General features: G+C 36.4%; 1 protein-coding gene across 1 annotated transcript in view; it reads right to left on the bottom strand.

Annotated features, from left to right (window-relative positions):
• sdccag8 (SHH signaling and ciliogenesis regulator sdccag8) overlaps positions 1–15,481 on the bottom strand; it is a 74,059-nt gene that overhangs the window by 57,509 nt on the left and 1,069 nt on the right. Inside the window, exons 4-14 of the mRNA XM_036573843.1 lie at positions 15,173–15,261; positions 12,771–12,887; positions 12,393–12,518; positions 12,162–12,266; positions 11,226–11,290; positions 10,913–11,104; positions 8,570–8,708; positions 6,300–6,452; positions 5,086–5,220; positions 4,436–4,552; positions 3,212–3,354 (exon numbers count right to left, since the gene is read on the bottom strand). Of these exons, the coding sequence (XP_036429736.1) occupies positions 3,212–3,354; positions 4,436–4,552; positions 5,086–5,220; positions 6,300–6,452; positions 8,570–8,708; positions 10,913–11,104; positions 11,226–11,290; positions 12,162–12,266; positions 12,393–12,518; positions 12,771–12,887; positions 15,173–15,261 (1,381 nt within the window). The remainder of the gene's footprint in view (positions 1–3,211; positions 3,355–4,435; positions 4,553–5,085; positions 5,221–6,299; positions 6,453–8,569; positions 8,709–10,912; positions 11,105–11,225; positions 11,291–12,161; positions 12,267–12,392; positions 12,519–12,770; positions 12,888–15,172; positions 15,262–15,481) is intronic.

Below are 15,481 nucleotides of genomic sequence, written 5' to 3'. Positions count from 1 at the left end.
GTTTTCGTTTATGAGCTCTGATGTTTGCACAAGTTTTCACTTGCAACAATCTTCGCCCACAAACACACCCACAACAAACCAGCAATGCTTATCAATGCATTTCTTTTGACGGATATCAAAATGTCTTGTGAATGCAGCCTTATCCAGAACGACTTGCAATTTAATCATATGACAGCGTTAGGTGAATGTAGCAGTAGGAGTCTTGCCCTTGCCTTATTGCTGTGGTATGTTTGCCCAGGAGGGGACCTCAAACCAAAGTCTGTGGCAAGGACAACAGCAGTGTCACCCACTACACCAACCGCCTTCACACGATAAAAATAATGTTTCAGCACTCACACAATTAAACAATGCTACTGAATTACTGAAGGTAAATAATACATCCCGATGAAGCTTATTTTGTCCATTCATACAACTTTAACAAAATGCACTACTTTTTGAATAAAAAAAAAAACTCTAAAACTTGAACAAATACAATTAATCATGATTAACTACAAATAACATGCAATTAATGATATACTTCACAATTCAGTCACCTTTTATTGTTACATTTGAAACAAATCAAAAATACTCAAACTATCACAGGACTACTGAACAATAATCCCATCACTTTTATACAGAAAAGGAAACCACGGCAGCACAGAGAAAGCTCCAATTCCAAATGTTGATACATGCAGACACTGAATGTTGAGTCTCTGAATGTTTAAGATCTACACCTTTTTAGGGAACTAAAAATGAATCTCTATGGCATCACAAATAACTCAATTTGAAACCTTTACTTTTAACAGTACGGTAAAGGACAGTTGATGGTTCAACCCTATGACCTTCCTCTCCTCCACAGGCTGCAGGGCCACATCTGTGCCACCATGACTGGAGGTGTCATATACAGCGCTGCAGCCTCTGCCACCTCTGCCCAAAGGAGGGAGAGCAATGAGGAGATACCTGCCAGGCAGATTCTCACATAGTCTGTCCATGAGCACACAACAGAGCAGAGACACACTCCTCTGCCCACATTATGACTTCAGCATGACTAACAGCAGACTGATGCAGGTTTCCGATGAGCCAAATACATCAGTGCTATGTGAGGTCATTCACTTCGACATTCAAAACTGACCCATCATGAAGTCAATGTGGTTATGTATTCTTAATAATATGATTGTAGGGCTTGGCTGAACAGCATTTTACAAGCATCACATACTACTCAAATACTTAGGGCTCTCAATACTGCCCTTAAAAATAATATTTACTTTTCATATTTAACTACACTTTTATATAGTTTAAAGTATTCTATCTTATTTGTAAACCAAAACATTACAATTTTTGATTAGGAATTTATTATGTCAGATAAGGAGACAGGTGAATTTTGTTTACCTACATGTGTTTGGAGTGTTTTAGTAGTCAGTTTAGCTGTTTTACTGAATGGACAGCCAAATTCACATTCCACTGATAACTTAGTGGTCTAAGTTTAATTACATCATAAAATAACTTTAAATAACTTCAACAGATGAACATCTTGCTCAAAATCAAGGACTCTGTGACCTGTTTTGTACTAAATTCATATTTACAGCCATTCATAACTTACAGGGAACAGCTACACCTTTAATCTAACCTGCTATCTCTGTTTGGGTAGAAGACAGAAAAGACATCGAAGAAAGAAATGTAGTGGCTCAGTCAGTCAATGACAATCATATCTACATGCACGTCATTTCATGTATAGGGGTTTCATCAACAAAACCTAACAACAATTAAAAAAATCTAGCATCTAGGGCTGGTCCAAACAGCAATTTATAGGCTTTGAATAACTGTTGAACCAGCATACTCATCAACAAAAATACTATAAAAAAAATCATCACAAAAAAAAAATCTTAATGAACTATAATTTTATTTATGTTTGTAACTGCAGTTCAAAACAAATCCAGTGGGCAGCAACAATGTATTTATTAATAGTGGTATCAGTCATGATGTAAGTCCAGTATACTACGTCCTTGGCATCACTATACTTAATATTACTGTAGTATAACTTTCACAACACGTTTTGAGACGACTCATTCAACTCGACTTGCCTCCAAGGTAAACCAATCTCTTCAAACAGATTTTGCACTGCACATTTTCTTTATTATCTTATTATTTAAAGAACTCATGTAAATGTGTTTTCTTAGGTATCTTTGTTATGATTCATTCATTTAAACCACTGATAATTTTTTAACATTAACTTTCATATATTATCAATAACTGTTCTATCTTAAAGCTTCTGTTCCTTAAACACATTGTGGTTCATGTTACAAATGTTGTGGCTTACAAAAAGCTCCCAAACACTAAAACGAATACCAACATAATGAACAAATTCTCGACTCTTGACTATTCTAATTCTTGGAGCCAGCTTTGCAAGCATAAATTTATATTCCATGGAAGCCAATCCAGCAGTATTACCAAAAGAAGTTACAGCTTTGGGTTCATCGGGAACAAGCTCAAAACAGAACTGGCAAGATGTCAGAAACATTTAAAGCCCTACAATATGTTAGACTTTAAAAAACTTCACATAATGCTGTTAATCAGTGAAACACAAAGATAGAACACACCGCTTTGAGCTATGTAGACACTAAATGTTGGTAGCCTAAATTAGTAAAAGTGGAAATTGTTGCTTTGCTTGTTGCAATCAAAGTGTGAACATGTAAGTGCAAAACTAAAGACCTGCCTTTTAAAAGAAGAACTTTTTTCAAATCAATTTAGACTAAATGTTGAAATGTACTTTGTAAGCTTTTCTCTACTGAGTATCAGGAGGCTACTAATAACCAATGCTCTTCCAAACATGATTGTTCTCTAGCACACTTTGCACAAATCCCTCTAACTCCTCATAGAATTATAAGGATTTTGTCAAGTCTGAGGCTGATTCAGAAATGGCAGGCAAAACATTTTGCTCATATTTAATAATTAGCTTCACACAGACATAAAATACCACAAAACACCACAGTGCAGCCACTGAACTCGGGGAACAGCAGTGCACTTGGGTTGGTGACGTTATAGAGGGAGACAGTGTGTGTGCCCCTTCTCTCCAGCCCTGTTCCCCTGGTGCACGGTGGACTGTGGCGGTGGCAGCCGGTGGCTGGCGGCGTTTTAATAAAACGCATGGGCCTTCCCGCCAGGCTGCTGGCAGTGCACAGGGGCCAGCGGACGGGCGCAGTGTTGTGGCATGTAATAGGATTAAGGGGGTTACCTGGTGAGGTGCAGTTGGCGCTGGGCGCGGCTCAGCCCCTCGGCCAGGCCGGCTGCCTCCGCCCGTGCTCGGCCCTCCGCCCTCTGGGCCTCCTCCAAACGCTGCCGGCTGCCGCTCAACTCCACACCCAGCTTCTGCACTTCCTGAACCCGGAGAGAGAGAGAGAGAGAGAGAGAGAGAGAAGAACTGTTAGTAAGCAGAAACAAATACATTAGCGAATGTGTTATTTGTTCTAATCCCATCTTTGTTTGTTTTTTTTTTACATTCTCTTTTCAGTATGTCCTGTGTATTTTGTCTTGATCATTCCATGTATGTTTATCAACACTTATTTTAGTTGGATTAGTTACACCCTGAGGGACATACTGTAATTTCATTGATCACAGACAACATTCTGTAATTTTAATCCAGTATGAGTCTGCAGTATCCATAGTTTAATTACAAGTCTGAACACACAATTCTAGGGTGCATTACTTCTAAACCCAGAGCTCCTTCTGTAGTATTAGTCCTGTTCTATTTGACATCATGGTTAATGAAATAACTAGAGGTGGACTATATGGCCAAAATATATCATCACGATACTTCATGAAATTTTCACGGTACACTGTATGTCACAATATTTTTCTAAACAGTTGGAACAGACAAAAAAAAGAATAAGCAGTGTCACATTTACTAAATAACATGAATACAATTATTATTCAACATTTTGCATACCGTGTGCTGCATTAAATCCAACTAAACAGGATTAATTATGCTTCTCGTTAATGAAATATGCAGTTGGTCAGTGTTCTTTCAGTACTTACAATATACACAATATACTCAGAAAAACATATCGTGACACACTGTAAAGTATTTATCACAATAATGATAATTACTTCATTTTGCCCAGCCTGAGTAATAAGTGAACCTGCTAACAGACATGGCCATGTGCCGTGTTGTTATTGTTATTGAGGCATAACATGGACGTGTGCAACACATCAAGCAATTTATCCACAATTTATTTGGTAAATTGGGGAAATTACACAGATATTTTGTACCATACAAATCAGATAGTCAAATCCCTTACAAATTACACTACAGAACCTGGTAAAACCAGTCCAATTCAAACAATACTTAAGTCTGCATTCTGAATTACACATGTGCAAACTTATTTATGTAGAACACATTCTTCAGAGAGAATTTAAATTAAATAACAAAATCATGCAGAACTCATGCGGCCTCTCTCACCTGTTCTGCCAGCTCGAGCTGCCGGCTCAGTTTGGAGCTGGTGTCCCTTAACTCCCTCTCGGCCTCTTCTCTCTTAAGCTGGGCCTGGCTGAGCTGGTAGCGCAGCTCTCCGCACGCCTAGCACACACAGGGCAGTGGACTTCAATACACACACTTACATGCCTCGCCACTGTCACTTTGCATCAAACCTGTCAGTTTTCCAAGATACAATTCTACACATCAAGTTCAAACATCAAATGAGTAAGCAAATGCTTTCATCAGCTCCGCAGACTCCTGCTCAATAGGTCCAGAAATGAAACTTTGCTATCTGTACAGCTCTACTGCCATCTAGTGTCCATTTAATTCCTTTACAAAGTCGCTTCTAATTACCCATATAAAATAATACTAAAGACATGATAGGAGCAGCACGGCCATCACTCATTTCTAAAGTATTCCATCTTGGCCGTCAGTTGAGGTTAATGCTAGACACAAAACACGGTCTATATACATGTCTAAAGGACGCCCTTAGGACAAAGCAGCTTATATGGTACATCATTATGCTCTGTAGTTGGGTGTGTGTGGTCATGGATTAACCAAGGTAATCTGAGCTTACTATGAATGTTCTCTCAACATAAACCTCAATATGTTAAAGAAATCATTAGACAGATAACCTTGCTGCTTTCAGCTTCCTGTGATGTGAGCTTCTTAAAGGCCTCCTCTAGTTGTGTGTTAAGGGAGTTTCTTTCTCTCTCTCCTCGGTCCAAAAGTCCCTCTAGCTCAGCCACTCTCCTGGTCAAAGAGGTCACCTAGACCAGAGAACAAAAACGCACACGGTCATATTAGAAAAATCTATTACATGGGTTTGTTTGTGGTTAACAACTGAAGCGCAGTTTGAACTTCAAAATATATTAGTCTACACTAATAGAAAGTTAAAAGAAGAAGCAATCACAGTTAATCGCAACTGAAAAATTAGTCTGGGTGTATAACGTTCTTCTGTTCTGATATGTACTTAAGAGAAGGGACCTCTACATAAACTACAAAACAGTGGATCTATTTTGTGATCAATGACTGAAGAAAGTAGCTATAACCATTACAGCACCTCCAGCCTCTTCAGCCACCATACTATGCAATCATGGGGTAACCCATTATGTAAAAAGTATCCTTAGTATACTTGACATCATGGTTAATAAAATTAATAAAATATACTATACTAATTGTTTGTTGGCTGTTATGATAGACAGCCTTATGAGTGTAGTGATGGTCAATACATGAAAGGCAATCTGATGAACAAATAAATATATATATATATATATATATATATATATATATATATATATATATATATATATATATATACACACACACACACACATACATATGGTCAAACAGGCCTAACTACTTTCCTGTAAAAAGAACGAACTTTTTTATTCTATATGGTAGGAATGTGATATTTGCATTGTAATGCAAGAACAGAATTTTGTTTTTAATGTCTTTTCAGAGCCTTGACATGCAAATTTGCTTCTTTCTTCATTACAAACGTTAATGTTCAATTTTGCACATTCACAGTACTATAAAAGCACACGTAACATTGCGTGTGGCAGGACATTGGAAAAAACAATATAAATAACAATAATTACCAGAAAAAACATGGATTCATTGGAAATAAGGTCACCAATTTTCTTGCATTCAGAATTCAAATTTCTTGGGTATTATCCTGTCTTAGCCACTAGAGGGCAGCAAAGGTTACTTTTTTTTAACCTATTAAAATTGCTCACCCTCACCCAAATTGCAAAATTGTGTTTCTATTTGCATGAAGTGTAAAATGTTTCTATGTTTCTAAACATTTAAGGCTTTAAAATGTAATTCAGTCATGTAAAAAACTGACTGTCTGGGCAAGCTCCTCTTTCTCTCGCTTGCTCTCAGAGCGTGCTGACTCCCTGGCCTGGGAGATCTTCTCCTGCTCGGAGGCCAGCTCCTTCTCCAGTCTCTCTCTCTGCCTGGCCAGCTCAGCGTGCATATGCTCACACTGCACTAGTGCCTGGAAAAAAAACACAGGAAAGAAAAAAGCACAGCTAGTTAGCATTCAAACTCATTATCAGAAGCACCATCAACATTTGATATGGAAAAGGTTTCATAAACTGCTTGGTGGTATATACTGCAACATTAGGCTCAGTCTTTTCTTGTTTAGGCCATAGATTTAGGATCAGCTCCTCAACAAAAGCGTTGTATTTTTTAACCAAATCTCTGTCTGCCACATCTGTAGCACACAGTCGATTACCATGGATAATAAGTTAAACAAATTTCCCTGTACTTAGAAAACAACAGACAACAAGTAGACTCAAAAGCCACTTGTAACAGAAGCCATTTCAACAGCTGATGAATTCTGTCACATTTATGTGAAACATGTACTACATGCTGACAAATTCTACAGTCAAAAGAATTTGTAGATCTGTAGAATTAATTTTTTCTGAGATTGGACTAGCTACCCAGAGGGAAGAATGTGCATAATACATTACCAGTGTAGTGATGTGGGTGGAGTTTTACAATACCTGAAAACACACCTGCCAGGTCTAACATCTTTCCTACATATGGCCTATGTAAAAGGAACTTATGTTATAACGAATTTATGTAAAAGCTATTTATGTCAAAGTGAATGTAACTGCATTTTTTTACCTGAATAGCTTTGATAAGATATTCTATCATGTCTGTCTCATCCTAAAACCTGTATTGTATAAGGGTGAAAAGCACTACAGCATTTCTTAAGCAACAACACTGAGGATCATTATAAAGAGTATGCCTGGAAAAGAGAGAGCGGTCTGGAAAACTTGTGAAAGTAGTCAGAGAGTAGCATTTCTTCTTTCCAGTACATCACATTACATCAAAGGCTTGACTAGTGCTCTGTTTACAGGTTGGCACTGAAATAAATGTTCAGTATAAAGATTTCACTGTAAAATTAGTTATTAACAGTTATTAGAGTAAAATATCAAATTTACACTGTGACAGCAGTAAATTTACATATGAATAAAATGACTTAATTTTACCAGACCTGTAAATGTGCATATGTATATATGTTTATCTATATTTTTTAAAAAAATCAATGAACATATTTATTCACCATGTTTCGCACTGTAAATGCATGGAATATCTCAAGTTTGCATTTGGGTCATACATACACATTAAAATACATATTTTACAGACAGATTAACCTTGCTTATAATTTGCACAAACATGACCAAACACACATCTAGTAATGTCTATTAAACAAAGAACTGAGTCAGTTACTTAGTACTCTCAGGATTTAAACAATCAGATAAATAAATTAATACATAAAAACCTCCAGTGCGTTTAACATAATGAGGTTCAAAAGTCTTTAAAACACCAAAACCTGAATTGTCAGAATAAAAACATTTAAAATGTTCAAGCCCTTTTAACTCTCAGTTAGATCATGACATTTCCCCATAATGCTGTGTGGTACAGCTCAATGTCAACCTCACTGTAATTTGTGCTATTTTCAGATGAGTTGATTTCACAATAAAATAAATGCATTGTTTTTCTGTGAGACATTTGCAGTAAATATTGCGAAATCATGGCTATAATTTGCAGTGTGCTTTATAGTAGTACGCTTTCAACAATGACACTGCCATGGTCACAGCACTGACAAGGAGACAGTGTCATTGGTAAAAACGGATGATCATCAAAGAGAGGTTTTGCAGTGTGGACTGTTGATTTTATGTGGAAAAGGCAGGAGGATGCTTGGTAAGCTTTTCATTTTTGATTGCGTAATACTCAGTACGCCCGGACAACAACATTGAGCCGTTCGAAGTTCATGGATCCCAACAAATGAACATCCAGTTTATTCCACTGTCATGGTTGACAGCAGACGTCTGGACAATTGACAGAACGTTCCCCTGACCACTCCAGTACACTGCCATCGCCGCTGACAATGGCAAAATTTTCTGTCACTGCTTGACAGAAGACAATGGAATATATTGTTTTTCCGTCAAATGCCTACAACCAACACGCAAACCTTAATTTCTTTTGCTGTTGGAGTTTACAAGTTCCTTCTGCCTCAGGACAGATTGTCCTGTATGCACACACCAATGCTAAACCTGTGACTGCTGAAACAGGTACCAGAATAAAGGTGAGTGTTCTTACCTTGGTCTTCTCCAGGTTAGCCTCCTCTGCCATCTCCACAGCCTGTTTGACCTGCTGATAGGCAGCCCACTCCCTCTGCTGAGTCTCACCCTGACTGGCCCTCAAAGCGCACAGCGCTGTCATCAACTCATCTCGCTCTCTATATGAAACACGCGCACAACCGAAAAGATCATTAAAGGATGATAAAGTACATTAATTTGGGATAAGCTAAATGTATTCTTATTGATGAATCATAAATGACTGAACAATTAAAAGAGATGCAGTCACTATTCAGAAATTAGTTTGGATTCTTATTTATAGTGTCCTTCTATCGTGATAAGGAATTCAAGGTTGCTTTGGTGTGATCTATAATCTACAAATCAGTCGATCTGCTCTGTGATTAAAGTCAATATCAGACATCCCTGCCATCTTGCTGCAAGGTTGAATAATCAATGGAAGAGCCAAAAACAACAAACTAACAGAGATAATGTAACATACTGCTGTTAATGACCTTCCAGTATTAACTGTAGCTTCAAGGCAATCATTAAATCAATAAAACGTGTAAAGAGCAATCAGTCCATTTAAAGACAGCATGGGTTTCTAATCGATATTAGGAGTATGCAAGGGTTAACCGTGAACGATGCCAGTTTTGAATACAGCAACAATTCAGTGAAAAACTGGTTAAGTTTTAATTAATGATGCTCCAGTTAATCAGGTTAGTATACTCTGACTAATACACTATATATTTGTATCATGATGAATGACAAACGGCCCGTAATAGGGCCAGGACATCCAGTGAAGCAAAAATGGTGTATTTCAATATTTCAATTCATTTTCTCCTTATATTATTTCTGTCAAACCAGAGGAAAGTTTAGTTGTAGTTGAAAATGATTTTTAGACTATACTGATATTAGCTCTATGCCCGTGTACAGAAATATCAAAATAGTCGTCAAGCGCATTTTTAATTTAACTATAAATTTGCTTCACAACACATTTACAAACATCTGGTCAAAATGTGTAGCATCCTGGTACTGTGAATGGACACACAATTTGTAATACTGTAATAAATTACTGTAATTCTCTTATAATTGTAGTAGATTATTGTAATACTCTTTCCAGTGGACATTCCAAGAAAACAAAACCATCCTCTAACATTTTTTTTATTTGAATTATGTTTAATGGCACCTAACATCGTCAAACAAGCACCATTTTTTTAGATATGGCCAAATCAGATTTAATATGAAAACCTACTATGTATACTTAGAAACTGCTGTTGATAAAGTTAAACTAGTGGTAAATCTGAAAAAAATACATTTTCTTTGGAGACTATTTTGCATTACAATGTCCTGTACTTCTCCACACCAAATGGAGATTAATAAATAAGGTTAGGTCTCAGAAACCAGGCGGCATATTTCATGTACTACTATTTCATGTAATAACTCCCTTTGAGGTAGTTTTTAAGGCATTAAAGACTTCAAACATCTGGGTCCGTATTTACAAAGCCTCTCAGATTAGGAGAACTGATCTACTCCATCTCAGGAAAGACATGGTAAATAAGAAAGGAATCTGATGTCCTGCTCTGAGACGGTTTGTGAATGTGGGCTGTGGTTCTTATCAGCACCACTGTGAAAAATTCTTCTAAGTATCCCGAGTCAGATTAATTACATATCAAATCTTCCTGAATGACTCTGCTGTCATCCTAATGATTTAATAACGATTTAATGTTGCATAAATAAAATTTAATAATGTAAAAAAGTAGTGGAATTCTCCTTTCATATGGTGGGATATATGACAAAAATATAATATCGTGATACTTCAAGAAATGTTTACGATACACGATATGTCACGATATTTATCTGATAAGTTGAAACAAAGAAAAAAGAACCAGTAGTGCTACATTTAAAAAATACTATCAAAAACTCAATAGAATGATTTTTATTCAATATTTCACATATTGTGTTGAACTAAATACAGTCAAATAAGACTAATTTTGCGCTCTTTATAGCGAAACAGCAGTTGGTCAGTGGACTACAAGTACTGACGATATCCGCAATATGTTCAGAATGTATACTGTATTCTTTTGTGAGATAATTTATCACAATAATGATATATATTGTCATATTGCCCAGCCCGACCCTTTAACATTTCATTTTACATTCTACTTTATTTTATTTTATTTTTATTACTTATTTTTTATCTTGGGTTTTTCTTCTTTTATTTTCTTAAACTTGCTATTTCATTACAAATAACTTTGAGCTGCTACATGTACGAAAAGTACTCTTTAAATAAAAATATAATTATTATTATTATAAACCACATATAGAAGATGCTAACAAATGAACAGTGAAAGAACAATCTACTCACTTCGTAACTCTCTCAATGGCCTGGACATGAACATTGGTGTGAGTTTCTGCCAGGACAGCCTCATGTTGAGCACACTTCACACACAGCCCCCCAACACGCTGAGTAGTGCCCCCCAAAGTTGCCATTGCTTCCTTATGCCTCAGACGCTCCTTCACCTCCTCACACTCTTTCTGACAGCTCACCAAGTCCTTCCTAAATATAGACACAGAGCCACAGGGTAGCTGATCTGGAAATAAGGAGCTCCCATTTGGAATAAGTACAGTTTACTGATGACAAGACTTGATAATCAAGACTGCAGTCGGAGGTCACTTACTTTAGTGAAACAACTTGAGCTTCTAAAGTCTCAGTCTGGGCTTGGTAGAGACACTTCAGCTGCTCCTGAAACAGTCAGATTATGGGCGTTGAAAACAAAGTGTAATCTGAACTCCTCAACTTAATGGTAAAACTGAAAACTCAAAATATGCTTAATGATGTACACTGGTCTCAATGCAACACGCTTTTAGGTAAGTCATCCTAATCAAGTAACAAAGGGGAAATCCACCAGTTTGTCAAAATGTCTGCATATATCACTGGTGGAGTCCAGCACAGTTTCATAATTGTCCTACTCAAAGGGAAGTGAATCAGGTAGCAGTTAATTGGTAAGTTTAGTTGGTGTGCGAAGAGCAGGAAAATCCAAATCCAAACCATGCTGGACACAGACAATCTAGGACCCCAGTTTTCACCCCTGGTTTGTTTGTTAAGATGCAAACAAAGTCATTCAGAGTGGTTTGATGTGAAATGCACCTTTCTAAACAGTCAGAACTGCTCACAGCGGTGTTGATGGGAAACAGACAGCTGAAGAGTTTAATGCTTCTAAAAGCTCATTCATAGAAAGTTATTACACGAAATGTTTACAAATGTGTTGCCTCATGTCTTAGACATTGTTTCATTATAGTTTTGAGAAGGTATGTTTTTATCTATTCATGAAGGAGGAAAAGATTTGCCACTATTTTGCCATTATCAACATTACATATAAAATCAAAAGACACATGTAGGTTCATTGGTCACTGGACATTAAATAAAATGGCTATATTTGCATTCTAGACTCTGGGGTCTTATTAGCACCAGTGTAAAAAAATCTGAGTCAGTAAATTTTTCTACAATTATTTTACATTAAACTACTCTGAATTAACTTTTGAAAATCCACTGGAACTTTTGAAAATTGTCTTCGAGCATTTTGATCATTTTACTCAGGTACATAGGCAAATACCAGCTCTTTTTTCCACTTGTTGTCCTCCATTTGGTGATTAGAAGACAGTCTTGACTTTGCTGCTGGAGTTGAAGTGATTTTATCTACTGTGGTTTCTCCATTTACCTGAAAATGATGACATGAAAAACACAAACAAAGACCTGTGTGCACTGCTACAGTCTGAGTCAATGTATTGTGTTTTTGATGATCAAACAAAACAGTTTCTCTGTAACACAACTAAATAGTAAATACCGTGCCATCCAAGAGAGTGTATTCCTTTAAAGTGTCTTCCACCATCTTTGCTTTGAGTTCCTCATGCAGTTTCTCATTCTCCACAACCACCACTCTGACTCGTTGCTTCATTGTAAGAAGCTCCTCCTTTGGAAAAAACAGGGGAAAAAACATAAATACATAAACACAAAGATACAAGAACATCAATAAACTGGCCAGTACATAGAAAGAAGTCTCATTTGTGTATCTTGTGCATATCATGACTTACGTCTATGGGACAAGTGCCAGCCAAATGTATTGACAAGTGACAGTATTCACACAGGCACATCAACAATACCACGGCAAGCAAAACAACCAAGCAAAGAATAACAAAACTTCACCTTCATTAATAGAACTGACCTTGCAGAACTTGACCTCAGCCTCAAGGTGCTGGATGTACTCTGACTGATTGTGAATGATGGGAACCAAGTCTTGAACTGCAGGCAAACTGCCACCATCCTCATCTGTGTGCTTCTGCTGGACAAGGAGTGAAGAAGAGTGAGTGAAAGTGTGTTGTACAGATTTACATACTGTGAACCTGAAAAAAAGACTGCATCCTAACTGTTTTACTGCACTTTCATGTCGCCTTGAGAGAAAAAGGCTACCAATCATTTCTAATTACCACAGGCTACTAAGGCCATGATGTGATAAATCAATATAATCGGAATTGCACTGCAGGAGGTACTAATTAACTGAGCAATGACCTGAATGTGTACCTAAGGAGTGAAGGACAAATGTTTAAACAGACCATCCATTTCTAGTATGCAGTGATATACCATAGCAGCATTAGATAATGTTAAGATATGATCCACTTAAGGCACTTAATTAATTCAGGTTACAGGTAACACACTTGTAACCGTTCTAAGATTTTTTTTTTTGCCTCTGATAAAACTGAGAGCACACATAGTAAAAGTGAGGATGTGCAATGTCTCAAAGCTTCAATATTTTTCAATACTGCACTGTGGCAAATAATTAAATACTCCAACTTTGGACAGTCTCAGTTCTTTATTTAAATTAGCTGGGTCCAGGCAGACATCAAATAAAGTCATTCAGCGTGACTGGATGAGAAATGCTCCATTCTAGAGAGTCAGAATTGTTTAACGAGGTGGTGAAATACACCAGACATGTAAAGATTTTAATGTCTCTAAATGCTACATCACAGAAAGTTATTGCATGAAATGGGTAGAAATGCTCCACCTGATGACTGAGACATTGTTTTATGATAATTCTGAAATAAGCTTTTTGGCCTAAAATGTATTATTTTAAACACTTATGGTAGAGAGGTACATGCAGGGTGTTGTATGGCAAAATAGTCCCCCAAAAATTATTTTCCACATCTACCACCGTTACCATTATCAACATTACATAAAAAAACTCAGAAGACATATGCAGGTTCACTAGTGGTTTTGATAGTAAATAAAATGGCTATATTTGTGTTGTAAACATCACAAACCCTGGTTCCTACCAACAGCACTGTAAAGAAATCCAAATGGGTTTTTCTTTAATTAATCATTTCACTTCAAATCACTATGAATGACTGTTTAAATCTCAACAATTCAATTATGCAAAGACTTTGAAAAATTGGTGGAATTCCCCTTTAAGAGTGATGCCACAGAAGAACCACTTGGGTTCACTAAAGAACTGTTCAATTAAAGATTTCATAAAATAACAAATTTTGTAAATATACAAGTGTGAAGAACCTAAAGTTTAAAGAACTTAATAAAATACTAAGGTTCTACACCAATGAAAGGTTTTAGTAGAACCATAAATCTCAGCCAAAAATTATTTAGGAACCTTTATTTTTAAGAAATTGTGCATTGTAATTTGACTGGGAAGGGCAGAGATGTGTCCATTAGCACACATAAAATATACAGGTGAACAGTTTTAATCAGTAACATTTCGCTGCTGTCGGAACAAAACCCTGTATCTCCATTTTCATGTTTTTCAGTTTTTGACATAATTTGAAAGTGTCTTAAATCCGCGATATGCTCCTAGCAACAAAAGAAATATGGTAAAATCCATTTTGTTATTATTTTAAACAATATTAAAACTTTTTAACAAAGTCTGTGTTGTATTTCTTCAACTGACAGTTAATCGTCCCTTAGAACAAACTGAATAAAGCTAAGTGTTTAAAATATTTGGCTACTTATTTGACTCTTAACATTTCAAGGGTGTTTAGTATTAATAAAAGAGACTGAAATTCAAAAAAACAGTTGTTAATTAAGCTGTACAAAAACTGAATATCTTTCTGTGTTTAATTCAATGAACATCTGGTGTTCAGACAATGATGAGTGTTTTCATTTTTTCAAAGTATTGTTTGGTATTAAGCACTATGATACTGCACTTGGTATATGAATCGGAATCAGGGTATTGTGACAACCCTAGGTAGATGTGTATGTTCCCATAAAGCTTCATATCTGTTATTATAGAGCTGTAATCACAATTTCATGCTCCTACTCAATACTTATCATGGCTGTTTCACCAGAACAAAGATCAGTTCTCCAAAATTAAAAACATACAAAAACCACAACCATAAGAACACCTTGAAGATATTTTCACTTTGAGGTTTCCATTTTTTTTGACAAAACAAAAACAATTCTAAAGAGCAATACATCTATATTAGTATTAAAAGAGAAAATGGATTTAAATTTAAAAAGTATTTGTTTAGGCTAAACGCAAATCTAAAATACAGCTAAGTACGACGTGAGGTGAACTACTAATTACTGATCTTAATCATTTATCACTGAACTCACGTAACCTACCTTGGGAACAGATTTCCTCTTTGAAGGGGAAGGAGGCTGAACTTGTGCTTCTCTGGACTGTCTCTGAAGCAAAGAACGTAGCTGATTGGCTGGAATATAAAATCACAGAAAGTAATTAACAACACCTCTCTCTTTTTCATGATCTAGATCTCTTAAAATAACAGTACTAAAATGATTTAGGGAAAATATTTAAATGTGATTTTTCAGACCAATATTGTGACTGCAGTTATAAATGTTGTTTTCTAAAAAATTTAGGCCCAGGCCTGCATTGTTTTTGGGCCAAGATGACCAGCATATCCACTTTTTTTC

This window comes from Colossoma macropomum, unplaced genomic scaffold, assembly GCF_904425465.1.
Source record: "Colossoma macropomum unplaced genomic scaffold, Colossoma_macropomum, whole genome shotgun sequence".
Taxonomy (NCBI): Eukaryota; Metazoa; Chordata; class Actinopteri; order Characiformes; family Serrasalmidae; genus Colossoma; species Colossoma macropomum.
This window is presented reverse-complemented; position numbering and strand designations above follow the sequence as displayed.